The sequence below is a fragment of the Pteronotus mesoamericanus genome, unplaced genomic scaffold (assembly GCF_021234165.1).
Source record: "Pteronotus mesoamericanus isolate MK-2021 breed Mesoamerican mustached bat unplaced genomic scaffold, CSHL_Meso_final scaffold_21, whole genome shotgun sequence".
Lineage (NCBI taxonomy): Eukaryota > Metazoa > Chordata > Mammalia > Chiroptera > Mormoopidae > Pteronotus > Pteronotus mesoamericanus.
The window spans coordinates 26853538-26878482 of NW_026555310.1; the positions used below are offsets into that span (position 1 = coordinate 26853538).

The 24945-nt window shown below is 39.8% G+C and overlaps 2 protein-coding genes across 3 annotated transcripts; one reads left to right on the forward strand and one right to left on the reverse strand.

Moving 5' to 3' along the window:
- Window positions 1-97: 97 nt before the first annotated feature.
- Window positions 98-15699, forward strand: WBP11 (WW domain binding protein 11). Of its 2 annotated transcripts, none has more exons than XM_054591400.1 (12): window positions 98-321; window positions 1802-1929; window positions 2678-2709; window positions 3875-3968; window positions 6311-6507; window positions 7404-7537; window positions 7745-7944; window positions 8480-8671; window positions 10836-10937; window positions 11355-11645; window positions 13071-13253; window positions 14709-15699. In XM_054591400.1, exons 2-12 carry the CDS (start codon window positions 1866-1868, stop codon window positions 15140-15142), a joined length of 1923 nt encoding a protein of 640 aa, XP_054447375.1. In that variant the 5' UTR covers window positions 98-321; window positions 1802-1865; the 3' UTR covers window positions 15143-15699. The 2 variants fall into 2 exon arrangements, with proteins under 2 accessions (XP_054447375.1, XP_054447376.1); XM_054591401.1 differs by lacking the exon at window positions 98-321 and adding an exon at window positions 405-553.
- A 7562-nt stretch (window positions 15700-23261) lies between these two features.
- On the reverse strand, window positions 23262-24255 carry LOC129085001 (histone H2A.J). Its single transcript, XM_054591402.1, has one exon. The coding sequence runs from the start codon at window positions 24139-24141 to the stop codon at window positions 23752-23754; it is 390 nt and encodes a 129-aa protein (XP_054447377.1). The 5' UTR covers window positions 24142-24255; the 3' UTR covers window positions 23262-23751.
- Window positions 24256-24945: the final 690 nt, after the last annotated feature.

Below are 24945 nucleotides of genomic sequence, written 5' to 3' on the forward strand. Positions count from 1 at the left end.
GTCGATCAACGTGGTCTTTGTACTGCGTAATATTAGGGCGGGCTCTTAGCAGATAACCAACCAATTCAGTACTATATTGGTGCGGAAGAGGCTCTGGTCCTGGAGTTCATTGTTACTCTCTCCATTTCCAGGGCGGAGAAACGCAAAGATCTTGGGCCCACAGGGAAAGGAAGTGACGTAGGGATGGTGGAGGGGCGCGAGGTTTCAAGATGGCGGTTGTTGAGTAGCTGACCGGGAGCAGAGGTGAAGGCCCCTGCGAAGTAAAAGAGGCCGAGAATCGTCCCCTCCCGGCTTCTCGCAGTCCCAGAGTCCAGCGGAAGTGTAAGCCTGCGGAACTGTTCCAATCGGACTCTTTTTCCGTCCCTGCCTTGGGCTCGCGCGGTTGCTTCGGGACAGTAGGCCCTTTAGCCCCGCTCTTTCTCTCCGTGGTAGGGGTCTCCCGGGGCGCGGACTAGGGGGGATCCCCTAGCCTGGGGCCGAGAGGCGACCAGCGGTTAAGCGGCTCACTTCTCCCGGTCAGTTAGCGCCGCCTCCTGTCTGTCCACGTTGATTGGTAGGTAGCCTTAGATTTGATGGTCAGGGTCAACCGTCGCTATGGTTTTGGCAGTTGCTGCTGCTGCTGCCTCGGGTGGAAATGGGCTCCGTCTCACTGGAGCCTCTTTGGCTGTGTTGAGTTCCCTCATGGTTCTGTGGGCCCGATTTCCCTATCGCCTCTGCTTTAAGACAGAAAAATAGTTTGCGTACTCTAAGGCTCCAGTATCTTCTGTAAAAAAATTTCTGTAATTCGTATTCTGGTTCAGTTTGGGAAAGGTGGGTCAAAATAAGAGCCTGAGGGTAATCGAGCGAGGAAAGTGAAAAAGATACGGGTCATCAAAAGTGTGAGGGCTTGTATTTGTACTGAATTTGCTTGCTTCTGCTTCCCATATTCCCTAATCACACTGTTTCTGAGAAGGAAACCCTTAACAGGGTGAATTAGTTGCCATTGGAACAGCTTTGAAGCATTCAGCGGAGGTCGAGGCAATTGAACACTTGCCCAAAGAGTCATTGACTAATAACGTATGATAAAATTTTCATAAAGAAGGAAAGGTATCATTGTATATAGGCTACTAAAAATTTTACCTTGGCCCTATAACTTCTGTAGTAAAAGGTTTAACTTTTCGTTAAGCAAGCCTTGTCCATTGTTTTTGTGCACCTAGGTTAACACATTTTTGAAATGCCTCTTTTTCAGACCCCTCAGAGGCTTCAGGATCTTCGAGGGGCACCTAATCTTACTAACTGCTGTATTTTGCCATGTATGATATGCATCCGTGTATACCTCACACCCACGTGTTTGGCCCAAACTTTCGGGAAAAAAATTTTGTTTCACTTTTTTAATTCAATTTTTTTTTTTTTAATTTAGACGCTTGTTTTTTGTATTATAAAGAAATTTTAGCATTTATTTGTTAACATATTGTGGTACAAAAAAACTTTATGAAACAAATAATTACAAAACAGATACAAGGTAGTTTAGGTACTATATAGGTATAATGTACATCCTTACCTTTCCCTCAAAAATTTGGGCAGTAAAGTGAGCATTATACACGGCAAAATATGGTATGCTGGAAACCAGTCATATTTTCCCTCTTGCTTTCTTCCACCTCAATGTTAACCATTCTTATATTCCCCTCCCTTAATTTCAGAGGTATAAAAGAGACTGCAAAACTGTCATTATCCTGAGCATTTTTTGAGATCTTGCTGCCAGGCTGGTCATCAGTTTGGCTCAGATAAGCACCAATATTTTCTTATATAAATTTTTTTACAGGTTTGGACATTCTAAAGTGAAATTTTTTTTTTAAATGAACAAGTGAACCACATAGATTGTCAACATGGGACGAAGATCTACATCATCCACCAAGAGTGGAAAATTTATGAACCCCACCGACCAGGCCCGTAAGTATCCATTATTGTGGATGATGAAGAGAGGTGGTAAAAATGGCAAGCACTAGGGAATCTGTTTCATCATGTCCTAATTACCAGATCAGCAGTGCTAGGAGACAGTTGTATGAAGTTACACAGTGTTCTTGGGGGCACATGATTAAATCTTCGAAACATGCACCCAGACCATGTGGCTCAGTTGGTGGTGCTGCATCCTCAAGGCAAAGGTCACTGATTTGATTTCCTAGTCAGACCACATGCCTGGGTTACAGGTTCCATCTCTGGTCAGGGTGGGTACGAGAGACACCTGATGAATATTTCTCACATCGAGGTTTCCCTCCTTCTCTCTGTCCCCCTTTCTCTTTAAAAATAAATAAAATCTTTAAAAAAAAATTTTTTTTTAAATAAAACCGCAAAACATTCAAAAAATCATCCATATTTCTTATTTGCTTGACTTGCAAAGTAAAATTGGCTTAAAGCTTTCTTATTGTTCTTGGGATTTTGAATAAATTAGTTTGGCAAGTTCTTGTTTCATTTTTTTTTTTTTATGGCATCTTTTTTCTTTGTGTTTCTAATTATTTCTTTTTTAAAAATTATTGACATTTTTAGTTGACAAAATTAAAATGGTGCTCGTGACATCTAATAGGTAGGGGCCAGGGATGCTGCTAAATATCTACAGTGTAGAGGACAGTCCCCACAATACTGTGTTGAGAAAATGTTATAACAACAATCATAATTTAAAAGGTTTATATTCTCCCTCCAGGAAAAGAAGCCCGGAAGAGAGAACTAAAAAAGGTATGATTTCAGATGCATCAAATTAGTTATACATGTTGTTTGGCACATCTTATCATTTGGGGTTAGTGGATTTCAAAGTTACATTTCCCATTACTTGCCAGAAAATATACTTTACACTTCTTATAACAAGCCATAAAATTGCAAAATACCCTACAGATGCTCCTTGACTTAAGATGAGGTTACTGTTATGTCCAAATAATCCATCATAAGTTAAAAATATCTTAATTCAAAATGCTTTTAATACACCTAACCTACCAGATAACACAGTTCAGCCCACCTTACCTTAAACTGCTCAGAATTTTTACATTAGCCTTCAGTTAAGCAAAATTATTTTGCTGCTTCCCAGTATCTTGAGAGACTATCATCATGTTAAATATGGCTAGCCCAGGAAAGGATCAAAATTTAAAGTTTCCACTGAATGCATATCACTTTGGCACCATCGTAAGTCAGAAAGTCAGAAGTCCAGTCCATTGTAAAACCATGATGTTAGGGACCATCTGCACTGGGAAACTGAACTAATCTTGTGGATAAGTTCACAATGGGGTGGTTGAGTACCTTTCCCAGTGAATTAAACAAATACTTTTGAAGGCAGCTCTTTTTTGTTAGTTATTAAAACGTACTACTTTGTTAATAGCTACTGAATTAGTGAATGAAAATAAATGAGATACTAAATAGCTTCATGCATTCATTTTCCTGGTTACGTAGCTATTGAGTTTGTCACAAAGTGCTTCCCAGAATAGGAAGGATTTCCTTTTTAGTATCTTGCCTTAACACATTAAGAAAACTTAGATTTTTAACTGTAATTGTGTGTTCTTGTTACATTGTTTAGCATTAAATCCTGCAAAACGTTTCCCTGGTACATAATTAGAATTTAGCTGAAACCTTTGTTTATTAAAAAAACAACAACAGCTTAAAATGTTTTAAGTGACTGCTTTAGATATCACAAATACTTGCCTCAGCACACCTAAAAATAAATAACATTCACCTTTTTGTATGAAGTTGAAGCATTTTTGAGTAAAAAATGACATAGTTTTCGGTGGTTGAAACAAGTGATCAGAAACCAAGAAGTTGAACCTCAAGGTAAATAGATTCTTGAAGCAAATTGAAATAAAAATTTCTCATTAGTGTCCAGCTTCTTGTCATACTGCTCTTTCCTTTTTCTAAGAATAAAAAACAGCGCATGATGGTACGAGCTGCAGTTTTGAAGATGAAGGATCCCAAACAGATTATCCGGGACATGGAGAAATTGGATGAAATGGGTAAGAATTTATTAAAAGACCAAATTTTATAGCAGAGATAATAGTCTGATACACAGGGGCAAGCAGATAAGGAGTGAAGCAGCAGAGACGTAGGGAAAACTAAAGCGTGGTGGCACTTGATGCTTGAATTTACTCTTAATGCCAGAAAGACAAAATGGGATGATGGGGAGCTATTGTGGCCTGAAGATGCCATCAGAATAAGAGTGAAGCCATTATTCAGCTTGAGCTCATTGTTCTTAGGAAGGAGTAAACACCCACTTCGGCCAGCTCTTTTTCTGAGAGAAAACAAGTCTGGCTTTTGAAATTACCGTGGGGTTTTTTGTTTGTCTTGTTTTGTTTTTTAATGCTAGCAACTACCATATAGATCTATTAGGCCACTGTGAATATATCAGTTTTCCATATTTTCCAATGAGAAGATCCAAAGATACTTGACAACTTAGTAAGGATGTGGCAGAAATCATCAAATACTTAATATCAAATATCATATTAGGATCCCCCCTTTGCACATTTCATAGAATAATTTTATTCCGTTTCTATATGCATCTTCACTGTCCCTGCTTGTCATAACTGAAATTACATGAGGTAGCTGCATCTTATCTTTCCTTGCATCTAGGTAGTTAAAGAACCATATGTGCAATGCTGCCCCTGGAAATTTTATCCCAACCCACGAATACCTATTTTCTTAACATTAGAACGTGGCATTTTAAATTTCTTTAGTAGAAGTTTTCCATCGCGCAAAAATAAAGGAGTCATGTCAACTATGTGCTTTTCAGCAGCCAAGTTTTTGCCAAATCTGTCTTCTGCCCCCCCTGCCACTTTTTTTAAAATTACATAATTAAAGCAATCTTTGTAAGTTTTGTTTACAAAGGTACCCCAAAAGTTTCAGTGGTTTGCCCAGAAACAGTAAGTGAAAAAGTTGCAGTGGATCTCTTCAATGATGCATTAAATGGGGTTTGAAAAAATCCAGGTACTTGAGAATGCAGAATTACAAGTTTTCTAAAGTAACATGGCAGAGCCTGTATACTAAGAGTCCTGGGTCAGGCTGCACGATGCCATACCTTTCCCAGTTCAACTGTGACTGATCCACTTGTTGCCTCTGGTCTAAGTCCCAGTAAGCACAAATGCTCTCCCTAGAGTGTCAGGATATTACCTATTGAAGAATCCGAAGTTGATTTATGTGGTTTAATCACACTGGAAGTACTATGGTATAAGACTATACCTTCTGGTTTTGAAATAATTGCCAACGTTAAAAGTTAATGAGATTTAGGGGAGACGATAATTAAACTTGTTATTCTTAAAGGAAAAGGGAGAAGGGAACATTGTTTATCAGCACTGTAATTGCAATTTATAAAACTCAGTACAAACTGATTTAAGCAGAAAAAGGTATACAGTGACTCCCATAACTTGGAAATCCTGAAGGGAAGCAGGCCTTGAAAACCCTGATATCATTATCAAGCCTGTCCATCTCTGGTTGTTTGTCTCTTCACTTTATTCAACATACTGCTAATGAATTTCTTGGGAAGGGAGGTAAAATATGTAAGTGGCATGTAGTGGTGGTTGGGAGACAAGGCCATGGATAGCTCCAGGTTTAGTTCATCCCTGCTTGTGAGAGCTTCCCTCTCCCGCATCGACATTTAAAAGCCCAAGACAAGGATCAGGTCCCAGTCTGGATCGCGTGCCATTTGATCTCTGAGTCAGTCACTGGCAAGGGTGATGGAGGGAGGGAGGTGTGACTAACCAGGCAGGCCTGGAAGTCTTGTGCTAAGCCCTCCGGGGACAGAGGACCTGAAATTAAGGCCCAGGTTGAACAAATGGTTTATATGGTAGCCAGAGGAAGAAAACCAGTCCATTGTAAAAATAGTACGTTACAAGCCAGACACCACTGGATATTTTATTTGTGATCCCCTTTAATCAGGCGTTTTTTGTGAAGTAGTTGATATCCCCATTTTGCAGATGAAGAAGCTGAAGATACAAATGATGTTCCCAAAATCTCAGAATTAAATGACAGAGATGGTGTAGTATATAAACCCAGAACTGCCTGGCTGAAGCTTAACTATCTCAGGTCATTAGCATAGAGGAATGAAAATTGATTTTTATTACAACGATGATGAAAAATAGGCAACATTTCTTAGAAAGGAAAGTAAAATTCGTGGCCATCTTAAAGAGGTGGAATTTTTGTAAGTATGTATTATAGTTCTTTAGAAATGGAGGCTATAGCTGGTGTCTAGCTCCCTTTTAAAAAATTTAGCATGTAAGTTTTTTATGAAATGATATAGCCTGTTGATAACCTCAATGAAGTGACCTTTTTGTGTTTAATTCCATAATCTACTCTTTTCTCTCAGAGTTTAACCCAGTGCAACAGCCACAATTAAATGAGAAGGTGCTAAAAGACAAACGTAAAAAGCTGCGTGAAACCTTTGAACGTATTCTACGACTCTATGAAAAAGAGAATCCAGATATTTACAAAGAACTGAGAAAGCTAGAAGTAGAATATGAACAGAAAAGGGCTCAACTTAGCCAATATTTTGATGCTGTCAAGGTAATCAAGTTTCTTTAGAAAGAGAAACTAAAGTGTTATATTTAAATTTGCTCTTAAACTTGTTAATGGGAATTGATTGTTGAACCTCTTCTCTTGGCAATTTCTTGTTGAGCTGAACATATACAAGAGACATTAATTCATCTGCCACCACAGCAATAGCCAAAAACTGGGAACGGCTCAGATACTTTTGAAATCTCAAAAACATACTGATCTTCGGTGTTTATGATTCCATTTGTATGAAGTTCTGGAACTGGCAAAAAATTTGTAATGGCAGTTGTCTTGGGATAGTATTAGGGATTGACTAGGAATGAGTATGAAGTACTATATACATTTATCAGAACTCAGTGAATTTGTATATGCCATTGTAAATATTGCCTCAGAATAAAAATGTAAAAAAACCTGAATGCTGCAATTTTTGTAAAGTGGGTTATATGGGTTCCCCTTTACAGAAGGAAACTAAGAGAACTTGCTTAGTCACGCAGCTAATATGTGGCAGAAATTCATCAAAGACAGACTAATTTTTAGAGCCCAATCTCTGCCACTGGAAATATATTAAGTTAATTGATACTTGTTATTTATCATCCAGAATGTTAAATAGAGTGATTCTGGTACTAGATACTTTGACAGTTAAACTTTTCTAAGCAGCAGCTATTTCAAACCAAAACCAAAAAAAATTGATACTAGGGGGAGAAAAAACTGAGTTTGGTTCTTTTAGAGGAGATAGATTATTTTCAATTCATTAACAGGGAATATTGATAAGGCTTGTTCTTTTTGGTTTTTTGTGATATTTATGTTAGGTGAAATGCAAATCCAGGTTATGAAACAGCTGACATTGAATTTCTGGTTTTGAGTTTGTGGATTACTCTTACCGTACTAAAAGATTCTCTCTGTTTCAGAATGCTCAGCATGTGGAAGTGGATAGTATTCCTTTGCCAGATATGCCGCATGCTCCTTCGAACATTTTGATCCAGGACATTCCACTTCCTGGTGCCCAGCCTCCCTCCATCCTTAAGAAGACCTCAGCCTATGGGTACGTGGTAGCATAATCAAATAGCATGTATTAGAAGCACCTTGACTATGTAGAACCAAAATTAATGCAATGGGAAATAAAAAACAAAGTGAGTATAAGCAGTGCCTCATTTGATTTAAAGATAAAATTTAAAAATCCCTTGAAAATTGTTTAGAAGAGTAAGTAAATACTACTGTTAATGTGATTACTATAACATTTTCTTTACAGACCTCCAACTCGGGCAGTTTCTATCCTTCCTCTTCTTGGACATGGTGTTCCACGTTTGCCTCCTGGCAGAAAACCTCCAGGTCCACCCCCTGGTCCACCTCCTCCTCAAGTCTTGCAAATGTATGGCCGTAAAGTGGGCTTTGCTCTAGATCTTCCCTCTCGTCGGCGAGATGAAGACATGTTATATAGTCCTGAACTTGGTAAGGAGTGACTGTTCCTTTGCTCCTATAACCTGTCCACTGACAGTTTTTACGTTGGCCCTGTTTCACATCTTGTTCACCACCCTCAGATCTTGGGGAGTAAGTGAGGATACCATATGATAGATAAATCATAGGATATACCCAAGTAAAAGCATCCTACAGAACCAAGTATAAAAATGTTTGTTGTGTTTTAAATTAGACTATTCTTAGAAATATCACTTACTACCAAATATCCGAAGACTTGGATACCTGTTTCGCTTTCAGCTTTATTGTCATCATAGACGATTGTCATATACATGATGATTATGAATGTATAACTTCTAAGTATAATTTGTTTTCAAATTTGAATCTTTCAAACTATTGCCAAATGAAAATGTTGTCAGACAATCAGAATAGCTGAGATCTATCTGCACAGAAGTTTTTAAAACAAGTAGATTACTGTGTCACATAATGAGCTAGTCCTCTGTGTTTTGGGGTGCCGGGTAATGGAGGAGCCAGCCCTGTTACTCATTCCCTGCTCCCCCTCCCTGTTCAGCTCAGCGGGGTCACGATGATGATGTTTCCAGCACCAGTGAAGACGACGGCTATCCTGAGGACATGGATCAAGATAAGCACGATGACAGTACCGATGACAGCGACACTGACAGATCAGATGGCGAGAGTGACGGGGATGAATTTGTGCACCGTGATGATAATGAAAGAAACAACAATGAAGAAAAAAAGTCAGGTATGTGCAGGGGAAAGTTCCACGGTATTGATCAGTAAATAGGACACAAGCTGAAGGTCCTGACTTATTCATGCCTCTGTGAAAGTGATTGTGAGCTCCTTGAAAGGAAGGACCATAGCTGTATTCATCTTTATGTCTCAGCAATCTAGAGGTCCTGACCCAGAGTAAGTACTAATGGATCTTAAAAAAGCTTGGGCAGTATATGTAATAAAAAAAGGTCTATGTAATAAAGTTTACTTTTGAGGGAAAAGATAATAGCTATTCAACAGTGTAAGTATGTACTCTCATGGGTATGTATAGGAAAGAAAGAATAACCACACAACTATTGAGAAAACCATATTCACATTGTTGGTTTTTAATAGGTCTATTTAAATAATCTACATTTGAAGCCCCTTAAATTATGTGTGATTGTGGTATATTACATGAACCAGAATGATAATTATAATGCAGGTATGCCTTTGAGTGGAGTCATGACCTAATGGAAACATATCCATAACGTATGCGTATATGTTAAGTGTTTATTATAAATTCAGACTGAGTTATATGCACTTTTAAAAAGTAGCTGCAACATTCATCAAGAAAACTTTAACCACTGTAATAGGAATTGACAAAATGTATAATGCATCACATCCCAATAGTCCTGGAGCTTCTTTTCGAATTGTTTTAGTAGCCTACAACTCAGTGTTTATATATTAAATACTAAAAATATTAGTATTTATGATGACAGTTTTTCCTCCTATTTCTTATAAATTACAGTTGGAAATCAAAAAGCGAGTTTAAAAGGGTGGATAGAGAGAGCCAGTAATGACAAACTATTAAGGCCCCTTTCGTAGGAACAAGTACTAGAAAGTAGAAAGCCATTAGAGTCACAGCAGCTCTCTTTCTTCTGGGACTGTGCGGTCTTTGCCTCATCTTCCTCTTTCTGACAGCTGGTGTTTTTTAACACATTCATCAGTGTGCACACTTGCTGAAAATGGCTCTCCAGTGATTCAGTGTTCATTCAGCTAATACTGAGTTTTTACTATATGCAAGGCATTTTTGTAGACACTAAGGATATAAAGTAAACAAAACTAAAGTCCTGCCCGCATGGGACTCCTATCCTTTTGTAAGTGTTTACCAAGGAAGAATGCTCTTAACCTTATATCATCTAGTATGACATTGAAAAGTATCTAGCAAATAACCGCCAACCCCCCCCCCCCCCCCCGGCCCCAGCTAAATAGTTCCCTTCTAGTTTGCTAAGAGCTCTGTCATAAATACTTTCTAAGCATCTGTTGGGATGTTGTTAATGGTTTTTCTTTAAGTTGTTTATCATAATGAATTGCATTATGGGTTTTCTAGAGTAAAAGATGAAGGGTTTACATTATAGTTCTGGGACAGATCTTACATGTTTACGATTTTTTTCTTTTTTAAAATACATTAAAATTAAATTTGCTTATATTTCATGTTGGCCAGTAGGTTACTTTTGGTATCAGTATTATGCTGGCTTCATGACTTCTGGACAGCATTCCATCTTTTCCTATGCCCTTTTATGGGAAATTTCTGTAGTATAATGTTGGGCTGAATTTCCTTGTAAGATTATTTCATCCAGGTGACTTTCTTTGAGCAGATCTTTGGTTATCATTTCATTTCTGTTTATTCTGGTCTAAGCGCTTCTTTGACCAGTTTTAGTAACTTATATTCTTCTAAAGAAACGTCTATTATTTTTATCTGGGTATTCAGTTTTATTGGCCCAAAGATTTTAGTATTCTTACCATGGCTAGTGTGGCTCAGTGGATTGGGCACATGCCTGGGTTGCGGGCCACATCCCCAGTAGGGGGCGAGGGAGAGGCAACCACACATTGATGTTTCTCCTCTTTCTCCTTCCCCTCCCCTCTCTCTAAAAATAAATAAATAAGATCTTTTAAAAAAAGATTTTAGTATTCTTGAAGTTTTTTTAAATTTATAACTTCTAAATCATTACAGTATATATTACCAGTTGGCACTTTATTTACTGCCTTTAATATGTCTGGCTCTTTCTACGCTTGTCTTCTGCCAAGTTTTACAGAAAATTTACAGGCAGCATTTGCGTCTAGTAATTTATAGTATTTGTTCTATAGTAAGCATTTACAGAATTTTTATTGATGCCAATTCACCCAGCCACTCTCTCCCTCCTCTGGCCCCTTAGGTTTGAGTGTACGATTTGCAGATATGCCTGGGAAATCAAGGAAGAAAAAGAAGAACATTAAGGAGCTGACTCCTCTTCAAGCCATGATGCTTCGAATGGCTGGTAAGGCAGGAAAAGAGGAGTGAATCACCTTTTGGTGTTTCCTCGTGCCAGTTGCTTTCCTATGTTTTCCTATTTAGTATCCCAGCCATCCTGAAATATGTGACAAATCCTCAGTTTATAAAAGGTCAGGTCAGACTTGGAGACATTAAGGTGCCCAAAGTTGCACACAGCTACTGAGTGGTTGAACTAGCATTTAAATTCAGATCTGCCTTGTTCTAAAGCCTGTTCCACTATGCTACACAAGCCTAGATGAGTGGAATACTATTTGCTTCTCTCACATCGTAAGTGTTTTATAGAAAAAGACTATTTGGTTTATTTTAAGAATGCATTTATTGAACATGTGTCTTCAGGCATCATTATTACATGCTATAAAAAAAATAATCAACTCCATTTACCTGGTTTAAATTTTTTTTTCAGGTCAGGAAATCCCTGAGGAGGGTCGGGAAGTAGAGGAATTTTCAGAGGACGATGATGAAGGTGATTCTGATGATTCTGAAGCAGAAAAGCAATCACAAAAACAGCATAAAGAGGAATCTCTTTCTGATGGCACATCTGCTTCTTCACAGCAACAAGCTCCCCCACAGTCTGTTCCCCCTTCTCAGATACAAGCACCTCCCATGCCAGGACCACCCCCTCTTGGACCACCTCCTGCTCCCCCGTTACGGCCACCTGGCCCACCTACGGGCCTTCCTCCTGGACCACCTCCAGGTAAGCATGTACATATTAGACCTAAATAATTAAGTCTACACGTGGTTAGAGTGAAGTCATTCCAAAAAATACATATCATTAGTATTGCTATTTTCTTTTCCCCCTAATGCAGTTACCTAAGAAATCAAGGATTCTCAGAGGACAAGTGCAGCAGGTTTATCCTGACAGCATTGTTTGCAGCTCATAGTATTTCTGGCCACCATTTTTTTCCTCCCAAGCTCTTCCTTTTCAGCATTCTTCAATTATGATTCTATTAGGCAGAAAATGAATATGTTGGCAAGAGTTTCTTTAATACCACTTTTTAATATGACAAGTTCATCCTATTCAAAATTGGTAGCCGGTGAGACTCGGACACAGTAAATACTAGCTCCTGTCCCTTGGTCGGAGGATTATTGGATGTTATTGTAATCTTTGTAGTTAGAGACAAAAGTGATAGGTGTTAATCAAGTCTTCAGCTTAAAAGTATAAAAAGTTAATTTACAATATGAAACAATATATGGAACTTCTTGGCTCTTTATTATTTTATTCCTTCTCTGTAGCCAATTAAGTTGTCTTCAGTTGACTTCATCCTTTTCCTATTCATTCAAAGCAAAATGACCCATTGTATGTCATTATCTGTGGTCCTTGTCTTTACCATAATGAGTTTCATGAGATCTTTGAAGCACTTTACAATTCGCTTTCAGCTCACGGTGTAACCATGAGTTCCTTTTACTCTCGCTGATGTGGCTCCGTGGGTTGAGCACCAGCCTGTGAACCAAAAGGTCAGCAGTTTGATTTCTGGTCAGTGCTCATGCCTTCGGGCCAGGTCCCCAGTTGGGAACATGTGAGAGGCTACCAGTCAATGTTTCTCTCCCTCCCTTCCCCTCCCTCTAAAAATAAATAAATAAATAAATAAATAAATAAAATACTTTTTTTATTTTTAGAGGGAGGGGAAAGGGAGGGAGAGAGGGAGGGGAAAGAGAAACATCAATGTGTGGTTGCCTCTCGCGCATCCCCAGCTGAGGACCTAGCCAGCAGCGCAAACATGTGCCCTGGCTGGGAGTCGAACCGGTGACCCCTTGGTTCGCAGTCTGGCACTCAGTCCACTGAGCCACACCAGCCAGGGCAAATAAAATATTTTTTTAAATAAATTTTTAAAAAATTCTTATCCTCATGTGTTTCCAGCCCAACAGAGCAGTAATTCAGCATGCTTTCTGTCAGTGCTGGGTAATAAAGATGCAATCCGTAACAAAGCAGTACTGTGTCTCCAGTGCTCAAATGTAGTTGGATGAATTCTGCTTCCACATATTTCGGTCAGTTTTTGAAGTTACCTGATTTCAGGTTAAAGTGATAGTTAAACCACATCAGACTTACCTTTATTTATTGCCATGATTACTACTTCATATATATTTGTGTAACATTCATTTACCATTTTTCTCTCTTCAGGAGCTCCTCCATTCCTGAGACCACCTGGAATGCCAGGACTCCGAGGGCCTCTACCCCGGCTTTTACCTCCAGGACCACCACCAGGCCGACCCCCTGGCCCTCCCCCAGGTCCACCTCCGGGTCTGCCTCCTGGCCCTCCTCCTCGGGGACCCCCACCAAGGCTACCTCCCCCCGCACCTCCAGGTAAGGTTTTTGACCCATACCAAACATTTGTCTACAGGGTAGAGCAAAATAGGTTACAGTTGTGAGTACGAGAAACAGAGTTTATTCTTATGTTATTATTTATTATTGTATTAATTTTTCTATATGAAAAACTGTAAACCTTCTTTTGCCCCACCCTGTAAATTTCATTTGCTGTAGTACATATTTTAACATGTCAGTATCCTGAAATGAAGGAACATCTTAAAGTGGTGTTTTTAAATTGCTGTTAGCCTTTAATTGAACTTGTGTTCCTCCATCGAGTATTTGCATTGATTCTGCCTGTCACGTAAATTCTCCATTTGAGCCCTGACCAACATGACTTAGTGGGTTGGTTGTCATCCTGCAAGTCAGAAGGTCACCATTTCTATTCCCAGTCGGGGCACATGCCTGGGTTACAGGCTAGGTCCTGGGTTTGAAGTGTGCAGGAGGCAAATGATCCATGTTTCTCTCCCTCTTTTTCTCCCTCTCTTCCTCTTTCTCTAAAAATAAATATTTTTGAAAATCCTCTATTTGAGTTTTTTAGGCCTTGCAGTTGTAGTGATTCCATACATCTGCATTAAGTACCAACCCTAAAGGTCAAAATCACAAGGGAGGTTTTTTTTTCTCTCAACCCAGTATCAATGCTAGATATGCAGATTTCCTTGTCTTTTTATGTGTGGCAAGTATATTTCTGGTTTACTACACTAACTGTCCCAGTTTAATGTAAAGGTCTCTTAAGCTCCAAGCTTGGACATTTTTTTCTCTCTCTTAGATGTATGTGGAATATTTATGAGTTTTTGTATGAGTTGTGGCATCATAGATTTGATAAAACTTGATACTTGATATTCAGTCTTGAAGGTGGCATTTGAAGAAAATTAAACCTGCTGTTCTTGGCAAAATGATGATGATATATCTGAACCATCAATGAAACCTGAATTACTTCCCAGGAATGGTGCTGCCATAATTGTGATTAGTTACTGTATCTCATTTTCCACTCATGGAGTTACCATTATGGTGGGAGAAGTGGTGTGGACATCACTAAATAACGCGTGGGAATCAAACCCCAGCCTTGTCTGCACTATACAACTAGAATAGACTCTTGGGCTGTTGGATTTGAAATTTAACCATTTTAAAATCATATTTGAAGCCAGTCGGTGAAATAAAGTACATATTTCAATTGTACTTTATATTTTAAACTAGTGCATGAGTTAGAGGAAGAAAACACAATTACTATAAGTACAAAATATAGACTGAATCTTATTTTATAATAAAATATTTCCTACTGTCAGAATATGTTTGAGTTTTAAATAGGAAGCAGCATGACTTCAGCTTATTTTATGTAAATTGTCCATTTTGAACAAGTTGTCAGCCAGTGTTTTTAACATCCTTGATCACAGTAAAATATAGTTACATTTTAGTTCCTGTGGTGCTCATCAGCCTGTTCTCTCCTTCGTTTAGGTATCCCCCCACCTCGTCCTGGCATGATGCGCCCACCTTTGGTGCCTCCACTTGGACCTGCCCCACCTGGGCTTTTCCCACCGGCTCCCTTGCCAAACCCAGGAGTTTTAAGTGCTCCACCCAACTTGATTCAGCGGCCCAAGGCGGATGATACGAGCGCAGCCACCATTGAGAAGAAAGCCACAGCAACCATCAGTGCCAAGCCGCAAATCACTAATCCCAAGGCCGAGATTACTCGATTTGTGCCCACCGCACTGAGGGTCCGTCGGGAGAATAAAGGGGCTACTGCTGCTCCCCAAAGAAAGTCAGAGGATGATTCTGCTGTGCCTCTTGCCAAAGCAGCCCCCAAATCTGGCCCATCTGTTCCCATCTCGGTACAAACTAAGGATGATGTGTACGAAGCCTTTATGAAGGAGATGGAAGGGCTGCTGTGACAACCTTGATGCCCGAACACTCTTCTGTTCACATCATTGGTTCATGGAGAACGAGGCTCTTAGGAAACTTAAGCAAAGAGCCACTTTCACTGTCAGGGTATTTTCTAATATCAGTTGAAGGAATATCTTAAAGTTTAGTCTTGTTCAGAATTCACTGCATATAAGAGGGAATATTTCACTCAGAACAGGTTGGTTACTGAAGCAGTTCCGCTGACATCCATTCCCTTTCATGCCGCCATTTTCATCTTGTTTCTTCTCTTCCTCTCCAGTTCTTTGGAAACGTGATCAGGGGAATCCTTGTTACTTATTTGTTCTGATTCTCTTGTGTGCTGTGGGCACTGGAGTAGATATTTTTTGGGGGGGAAGCAGTTTATTTCACCCCATCTTGCCTTTTGTGTTTATTTTTAATATTTTCTTGTAAATATTTTGTAATATTGTAGTGAAATGGATCACAACATCATTTCCTAATAGAAAGCAAGATGTGTGGGAAGAAAATGTACAATTCTTTGATTAAAATTATTTCCCACTAACCTAAACTTTGAGTGTTTCATGAAATAAATAAATAAATAAACAAATGTTCTACTGCAAGATCCTCTGAGTTCCTGATAATATATAAACATGATATCTTTTTTATGGTCAGAAAAGTATTTAAAACAGGTGTAAAGGTACTGCCATTTATGGCACAGAATGAGAATCTTACTGAAAATATGTTTAAACTAAGGTTTAAATATAAGGGATAAAAAGAAGAATAACTCTTTTCCTTCAGGATTACCATGTTGACTTTAGAAAAATTGAGAGGTGTTATTGCTAAGAACATATTCAGCCTCATTCTCTATGACTCACTTCCCCCAGAGCTTTGTGAACTGATACTGATTGGATGGCAAACCCTTTGAAACATTTCAAAACTATCAGAGAAACAGAAAAGGTTGCTGTTCTTTTTTTTAAACGTGTTTTATAAGCTTTTCTTTTTAAAAGCAAAATTGATAGGAATGATTAATGCCGTTAATTTGCACTGATACTATTTTCTTTACAAAGTGCTTTAATCACTAATTACTGTGTGGTTTTTAGAAAATGACTTTAAAAATATTTTCCCCATTTCACAGATGACAGTATCTAAGCTAAAGGGCTCATATGATTTATCCAGTGACCCAGTAATGCATTTCATATGCAAAGACATACGTGCATAGACATTTACATAATGAGAAAACCTATGCATTGCATTCAGACTAGGCATACCTATTCTTACTCTCCTTTGTGTCTTAAATGCCTTTCATGTGAACCCTATACAGTGGAACCTCAGCTTTCAAACTTGATTTGTGCTGGAAAGCTGTTGAAGAAGCAGTTTGAAAACCAAGTCACACCTGAGATGTGTGTGACTTATCACACAGGTATCAGTATGAAAGGGTTGTTGGGTCAAGAACTGAAGTTTTGTTCAACAGATTCTGTTTTCCGTGAACTTGGTCAAGAACCAAATTGTTCGGTATGGGAGATCCAAGGTTTGACTATACCATAAAAAATAAATAGAAGGTTTATTGAGTAGTGTATGAAAGAAGTCATTGAATGTATATATAATAGATTCTTAATGTAAAATTTTCAGAATACTGTTTGGCACATGGTACATAAAATATAATTGTTAGGATTATATTTGCATTTCATAATGAGACCTGTGGCTATGAGGTAGGGGATAGACTAAGTCAAGTGTGGAAGACTGGAGGTGGGAGTGCACATTCAGAGACCACTGCATGCAGACAGTGAAGGATACCCAGACAGCACAGGAGCAGAAATTCAAACCTAGTAATTGACCAGGAGAGGCATGTAGGGTGAAGGGAATTGGCCCAGTTTGGAACCGGCTGTGTTTCAGATCTTTGTGAGATAACCTTATGGAAATCTTAAGTAGGCCAGTAAAGTAGGAAGCTCAGGAGGCAGGTAAAGGATATAAACACTGAATGAGAGACAATATCAAAGGGAAAGAAGAGTGAAGCAGAAATTACAAATAATCACAATGATAGCACTCACTGAGTTCTTACTAGTCACTAACTGCTCTATAATAAGGAATTAATATCCTGCATATATGAATGAGAAAACCAAGGCTTAACAAGCATATAAATAAATGCCTACATTTTTATTGGGTAGAATGTTTACTCTGATGAGTTCAAATTAGGATTACATCAGTTTTTATTTGAGCTAGGCAAATGGGAAGCTGGATATTGGAAGAGTGGAGGAAAGTCAAGAGTATTTAATATTTACATTTAAATACACAAAAAAATATAGATAATAAAAATTTTAATTCAAAACAATGTTACTAGAAATACATGGGTTATCATGTTAAACCATAACACTGTTACCCTGTAGAGAGACACAAAGAGAAATTCACGGTAAAAGTTCCTTTATGAACATGAAAACAAGGGGATTAGAGGGTTCAGATATTTAAAGTACATAAATGTGGGACTGAAATACCCATAGATAGCTCTCTTCTGCATGGTGCTTGGACCCTGCAGCATCTGCTTTGAGATGTCTCTGTACTTCCGCTGCTCAGCCAGCCCTCTGCTCAGGATCACGTTTTGTCTTCAGCTAATGAGGAAGGAGGAAGTAGCCCATGACAGCTCAGAACTGGCCTGAACTCTCAGCCAGGCCCTGGTGTTGCTAGGAGCTGGCCTGACAGCTCCACAGTGGTTTGTTGTGGAAAATTTCACAGAACACCAATACCAGACAAGGCCATTCTGTGGCTGTGAAAAATCAAAACAAACAATTAGTACTCTGTAATCTCTTCTGAACACAAAAACAAGAGAATGACCCAAATCACAAAAATGACCAAACAGACCCCTATGTTAGCCAATACGAGTTAGCCTATTCACCAGTTACAGCTTTTGCCTCACTCCATTCCTTGTGCCTTACTGGATATATTAATCTACTTAAATCATAGACTTACCTCTATTCCCAAAAGCATGCAATCCTGGGCAAAACCCCAAAGTGGGGAACACAAACCCCAAACCTATAATACATCTTTTCTAATACCTTCTTAGTGAGACACACCACATCTCCCCACAGTATGCCTTCTCTCTAGCTGCAAAGAGAAATAAACACAAACTGTTCCACATACAGGTGTTCTTTGGCCACTGGGCATAAACCAAAATAGAGATTCGGTGAAAGCACTCACTGCTGGGATGAAAACTCTCATCTCAGTACAGTGTGAACATTAAAATCCCTTGTGATTCCCTCTGTACGAGGTGCCAGTTGCCCAAGGCTGACAGATAAATCCATGTTGAGTTCCTGTATTTTGTTCAAGTGCATATGTTGAATTTATTATGTTCCCTAGGAATCACAGCTCTTAGAATTTTTTGTCTAATCAGGTCAGTATTCTTTGATAAAATTGTTTTTAGTCTTCTATTCCCTGCTTCCATTGCTTGTTAGCTTGCCTAATGTTTAGTTTTGTCTGTGAGGCAAAGTCTGAAGGGAGAGAGGATGGACGTAGGCCTGAAACATATCTGTTTTTGAGTTGACCTCCAAAGGCTGAGGAGTTCTTAGTTCTCCTCAGACCAGCAACTTTTGGACAAACTTTGCTTTAGGTCACCATTTCTAAATCTAATAAAGACTTCTTTCTCACTCTTGTCTTTGTGTCCCTGAGAACTGGTTTGTTTAGTTTTGTCTGCCTGGACCCATGGGTGATGACTGGCCATTGGCCAAGTTACCAGGATCAGAAATTACACATCTTTATAAAACATGTATTTCTCCTAGTTATCATAATCTACAACTGCATCTCTTCCAACCAAACACCTGCTTCCTTCATGTCTACTCATTTTAAAAGTAGTTTGTATACCTACCTCTTTAATAAGCACAGTTTCACCAGGGGTCTTTTGGAATTGCGGTGACCACTTAGGCTTCTGATGTGAACAAGATAGTTCATTTGAAAAGTACTTTAGAGCAGAAAGTAAATAAACCCTCATGAGCAGGTTGCTTGTTTGGTTTGTCTAAAGGAAAGATAATTTTGTCCAATATAGGGCTTATCCCTCCATTTCCATTATTTGGAGCTAAGTAGTGCTGGCTTTTTAATTGTGTGATTTGATAAAATGATCAAGGACCCAACTTACTAGCCACATGTGCTGTCATTATTTTATGTATGTATATGTTAAAATCTGGCTTTCAACACTTTCTCTCCTTGGAGAAAAATACAAAATAAAGCTTTATTACAGTGACAGTTTTATATCTGCCTCAGCCACCTGGTTTCCTTATATTTTTCTTCCTCTTTTTTATTTTTTCTGTTCCTCTTACTCTCCATTTCTCTCTATTGGGAAAATAAACATCATCTGATTTCTAAAAATGTATGTTTTAAGCATCCTAAAATACATACAGTGCTTTTATGAATTAATGTTACCACTGCGTCTATAACTTTTCAAAAATTAAACTTCATTAAAACATGTTTAAAAACTATGATCAACTAAGTAGAATGATAATAAAGAATATAATTTTAAATGGTACTCTACCAATATTCTTTTTAAAAAGAAGGTTTCAGTTGTCACCATATATTACCTTGACTTTCTGTATGTACAACATACAAATGTATATCCATTCCAGCGCCTTTAGTAAAGTGAGGCAGTTTGTCAGCATTTGCTGTGTGGGGAAAATATAATAACCTTTAAAGAAAGTTTTCTAGTTACATGTCAAAGTATAAGCAAATCAAGGGGTATCAAGGAGTGCAGCAATTTAATTGTGAAAAATCTTTATCCCTTTACACTCTGTCTCCTGGTGCCTTTCAGGCCATGTCCCCTCATTTCCTCAGTGATTCCCCTTCCTCTGCCAGACAATTCGATCTCATAGATCTACATGTCCCTACTATCTCTACAGGTGACAATGGGTTCTGTGAGCTGTGGCTGTCCTTTATACATTCACTTATATATCTATACACATATCCTATATACGTACTTTCCTTCTGGGTGAGTCTGTCCACTCTGGACATTTTTTAGTCATGACCCCCAAATTCTTATCTCCAGGCCACACCTTCTCCCCGGATTCATTCACATCCAGCTGTAGCTATTGTCTTTTGACCCCATGCTTTTGTGTGTGCTACTTCTCTGCCCAGAATACCCTGTCACATCAGGCTGACTCTCACACCTAGACTTACCACCAGCGCCACTCTCCCCAGCAGGCTGAGGGACACAGGAACTTCTATTCTGTTACTGTAACAGCCTGGGCATCTCCCTTTCTTTACATGTAGACTGCTAAATTATAATCATCTTTTTTATTATATTATAACCATTTTTCTTGACAGTAGTTATCAATCATGAGTATAACATAACATTTGCACAGTAACTTGTTGAACGAACAGGTTCCATTTTTAATCTGCACAGTGCACTTAACAAACTATTCATTCCAAACTGGATTGTCTTGGCGGGAGCAGGGGGGATGCAAATTAAGTTTCACAAACATCAGCCATTTATTATGCCTTTTTCTGTTACAGACTATGTATATCCTGTAATTAGTAAAACAGCCATTAAACTTATGATTTTCTACCAGCAAAGTCACAGGATTGTTAGAATGACATGTTTACCTATTTCAGTAGGTCCCATAACTACTGCCACTCATTCTAAATCCATTTTCCTATAGCAACAAGAATAGTTGCTATTCACTGAGAACGGTTCTATATGGGAAACTTATTGCTCTCTTTCACATCCTTTCATTGATTCCTCCCCAAAACCCACTAAAGTAAACTCTATTATTATGCCCATTTACTAGAAGACACTGAGGTTGAAAGAGATTGAGTAACATTTCCAAAGTCATCCAGCTAGTAAGGAACAGAGTGGAGCTGAACCTGTCTCACTCCAGAGAGCCTGAGTTCTTAAACACCATGGCATATGACCTTTCAACCACTGGTTTGTGAAGAGTTTGCATGTAGTAGGCCAGTCATCGCCAGACTAAACCTTTTGATTCCAGGCAGACAAAACTAAACAGGCCAGTTCTCAGAGGTACAAAGACAAGACTGGTCCTGCAGAAAAACAAAGAACAAATAAGTTCTGCCCAAGTTACAACCTACCACACTGAATGGCTTATCTCTGCAGGGAAGAGTGTGTGTGTCTATAAGTACAAGTACGGATTATAAATCTATTAAAAATCAGAATTCAGGTCCCATCAGTTTTTGTACTGTCTTCTTCAATATGGTCTTGTACTTGAAGAAATATTGGCTTTTTAAAGGAACAACCATACAGAGGCAAGAACTGTTTGCTCATCAAGGATCATAGGCTAAATTGACTTTGCAGGAAGTATGCATTTTTCACTGTCAATAAATTATTCAGATTAAAAAAAAACAAACAACAGCTCTCAAAAACAGCTATGATGAGGGACTGATTGAACCTTGCAGCAGAGGAAGTGTTTAAGGGGAACCCGAGAGCCTCAGGGCAGTGGCAGCGGGGCAGGGGAGCAGCCACTGCACATTGTGTCCTGCCTGTCTGACCTTTCTGCTAACAGGGTTAGTTAGACAGACTGAATCTTCAGAGGGAAGAGAAAAGTGCTTTGTTTGTTTTTTTCTTTTCTTTTAAATGTCTTGATGGCTTTCTTCCTTATTTCTTTCCCATTTTTGTTAATAAGCCTCACGTATTACAGGAAATTAAGACTTAAATGTCACAACCAGCACTTGATATGTTTTTTTTCCTCCACTGTCTACCATGTCCCCAAAGGGGTAACACTGATAACTATCCTAATTATCGGGCAGTAAAAACACAACAAAAGAGAAAATCCTATTAGTTATGGTTTCCTGTACCTTAACCTATAAGCGTAAGCCCACATCCTGTAGGAAATAGTACTTCTTATAATTTACTGAGTGCCTAATATATGCCTAATATCTGCAGTAAGTGAACAATCTCGGTCCTTAAAAGGGCATTAGGACTATTTCACACATGAGGAAGCCTTCTGTATGAAAGGTGAGGAGTGGAGTGAAGAGCTAGACATCCTGTAACCAGCCCATAGTACCCTTGGGATCTATCTCCTCAGGAATTAGGGGGTAATAATCGGCTTAACAGAAGTGTGTGTGGCCTGGCCTTTGTACACCTCAAAGATGACACATGGGAAAAGTAATCCCAACATTCATTCCACCAGCAGGCAAGTGACACAAGTACTAACAGAAGCTGAAGGGGAATCCTTTCTCTATTTATTTGTTCATTGTCCTGTCTTTGATCATCAAGGAAAAAAAAAAAGTGAGCTCCAAGAGAGTGGAAAACCTGTTGGCCTCATTCATAGCTGTGCTCCCATTATGCATCACCTAGTGCTGAGCATGTTATATGGAGATGCTCAACAAATACTGAGGATGAAATAAAGTCCATGTGGGAAAACTAAGGATGAACACGTATTCTTTTTTTTTTTTTTTCCAGGAAGACTTCAACTCTGACTCACAGGAAAGATTAATCAAAGGAGTGGAATGTACACTGGGATCTTGTTTGTGGGCCCTGTGGAGCAGGATGAAGCTTGTGGAAGAGTGAAATGGAAGGATCAACAAAGGACAGAATAGGATTGCTAGTGTTAAACTTTTAAATGTGGATTCTTGACCTGAAATGTGTTTCTTCCTGCACTTAAATCATTTGTCCTTTTTTTTTTCATAACTCACATATTTATTAAAGCATTTCTGTGGCATTAAACAATGCTACCCTTATAGTCATTGTTGGAATGAGGTTATTACTTCTGGCCAGTGGAAGAACATAAAGGGATTTCAAGCAGGCTTTTTGTTGTTATAAAGCAAAATCAAACCTAGTACACTTCCAAAGGAGTATAATATGATGGAGAAAAGGCCATAATAAAGCTAGGAACTTGAGAAAATCATTTTAAAAGCTCATAAGCATAAGTTACTCATGACTAAAGGCGCTGCACTGTTATGCAACATGAGTGTCAGGGGAACAAATTTCCAACCTCATGACTCAACGCTTCTGTATTACACATAAACCTGGGCGTTCCCTTAACTTTAAAGAAATGTGAGCATAAGTGTGTGTACAAAAATATCTGATATCCAAATCATGCAAACACAACAGCTAATAGGTTAAGAAAAAATCTAAGTTGACACTGTGTCTTCAGAGCCACTCTTCCAAGTCAGGAAGTTACCCCACTTTTTGAAAAGTAGAGCCAGAAAGCCAACTTCCTGCCCTAGACCAGCTGGGATTCACTATCTCTTTCCTAGAACTGGTTTCTGAACTGCCCATACAGGGCAAGAGAGCTAAAGCCCTGGGAAGAGGCCATAAAAATAGTTCTCCCTGCCGCATCCATACCTACACTGCCTCCCCTTCACCTTAAGGCGAGCGGGGAGAGCTCCCATCTCTGCCTACCTTCAGGTCAGTGGGTCCCTCCTAGTTTCCCTCAGCCGCCCACAACGCCTCGAGGGTGACTGGCACCAAAGCCGACCCACCAGTACCTGCTCCAGAGGTCTCCGGCAGGCCCCGGGACTACACAGCTCTCTCGACAACACGATTTTCACCGACTTTATTGGTCCCCCACACCGGTGGGCCCCTCGCAGCCCACCTCCCCACTAGATCGCGCTGACCCTCCATGACATCCAGTATATTCAAAAACACTGCGGGGCGGCTAGGAAAAGAGGCTTTGCTCAGGAAGCCAGCTCCCCTGTGGCGGCGTCAGGGTCACTTGCTCTTCGCCTTCTGACTCTCCGTCTTCTTGGGCAACAGCACGGCCTGGATGTTAGGCAAGACGCCGCCCTGAGCGATGGTCACTTTCCCCAGCAGCTTGTTTAGCTCCTCGTCGTTACGGATGGCGAGCTGCAGGTGGCGAGGGATTATCCTGGTCTTCTTGTTGTCGCGCGCGGCATTGCCTGCCAACTCCAGGATCTCGGCGGTCAGGTACTCCAACACCGCTGCCAGGTACACCGGTGCCCCAGCGCCAACTCGCTCCGCGTAGTTCCCTTTGCGCAACAGTCTGTGCACTCGGCCCACCGGGAACTGCAGTCCTGCGCGGGAGGATCGGGACTTGGCTTTTGCTCGCACTTTGCCGCCCTGCTTTCCGCGACCAGACATGTTCACCTCTAGCCTAAAACTCCACGGAGAGAAAAAACGCCAGCGATCCCGGTCCGGGTGTAGGAATGAAACGTAACACACCGGAACTGCCTCTATCAACACTTTGCTGTCCCCAGGCAAGAGCCTTCCCATTGGACGCCGCAACACTTTGGCTCCGGCAACCCATGATAGGCAGGCTCCATACCCAATTAGCATGCTGGCTGAGGGACCGCCTTCTTCAGCTCTGTCCAATCAAAAGAGAAAGCCTCTGCTCTGTTGGGGGCTCCTTTGAGTTTATTGGATCTTGAGGTTTCAATGTCCACGCTCCCACGCAGGAAAATAAAGACTTAAGAATTGAGAAACCATGGTAGGAAGAACCAGAAGAAGAAATACTTTGTCCACATGCATGAAGAGCTCAAGAAATAAATGTCCCTTGAGGTCGCGCACGGTGTACCAGACGTCGCTGTGCCCTCTAGGCGGCATTTCTCACATAATACAGCATCCTAGCCAGGTCGTTAAATAATTTCAGAGCCTGCACTGGTGGGCAGCACTGGTTCTCAAGCGAAATCACGAACTCTTTACCGATTTCTGCCTGCCCAATACCGGGTACGTTGCCTCTCCCTTTAAACAAGTGCCTTGCCTCCTGCAAACCCAGAAACTCCGGCTGATCACCCAGAAGTGCGAAGAGCTGGCTCCAAGAGAAGCTCCGTATGGAGTTCGCCATCTGAACTGTAACTAGACCAGATGAAACTGGACTCCCCGCAAAGCTCTGCGGATCACAGGCTGCCAATCTTCGTTTCTAACTAGATGTGAATGCTTTCTTCA

Coding starts and splice junctions, on each gene's coding strand:
- WBP11 (XM_054591400.1), top strand. CDS start 1,866: ATGGGACGAAGATCTACATCATCCACCAAGAGTGGAAAATTTATGAAC. Junction 6,508..7,403: donor AATATTTTGATGCTGTCAAG/GTAATCAAGTTT, acceptor TCTCTGTTTCAG/AATGCTCAGCATGTGGAAGT. Junction 13,254..14,708: donor ACCTCCCCCCGCACCTCCAG/GTAAGGTTTTTG, acceptor TCCTTCGTTTAG/GTATCCCCCCACCTCGTCCT.
- LOC129085001 (XM_054591402.1), bottom strand. CDS start 24,141: ATGTCTGGTCGCGGAAAGCAGGGCGGCAAAGTGCGAGCAAAAGCCAAG.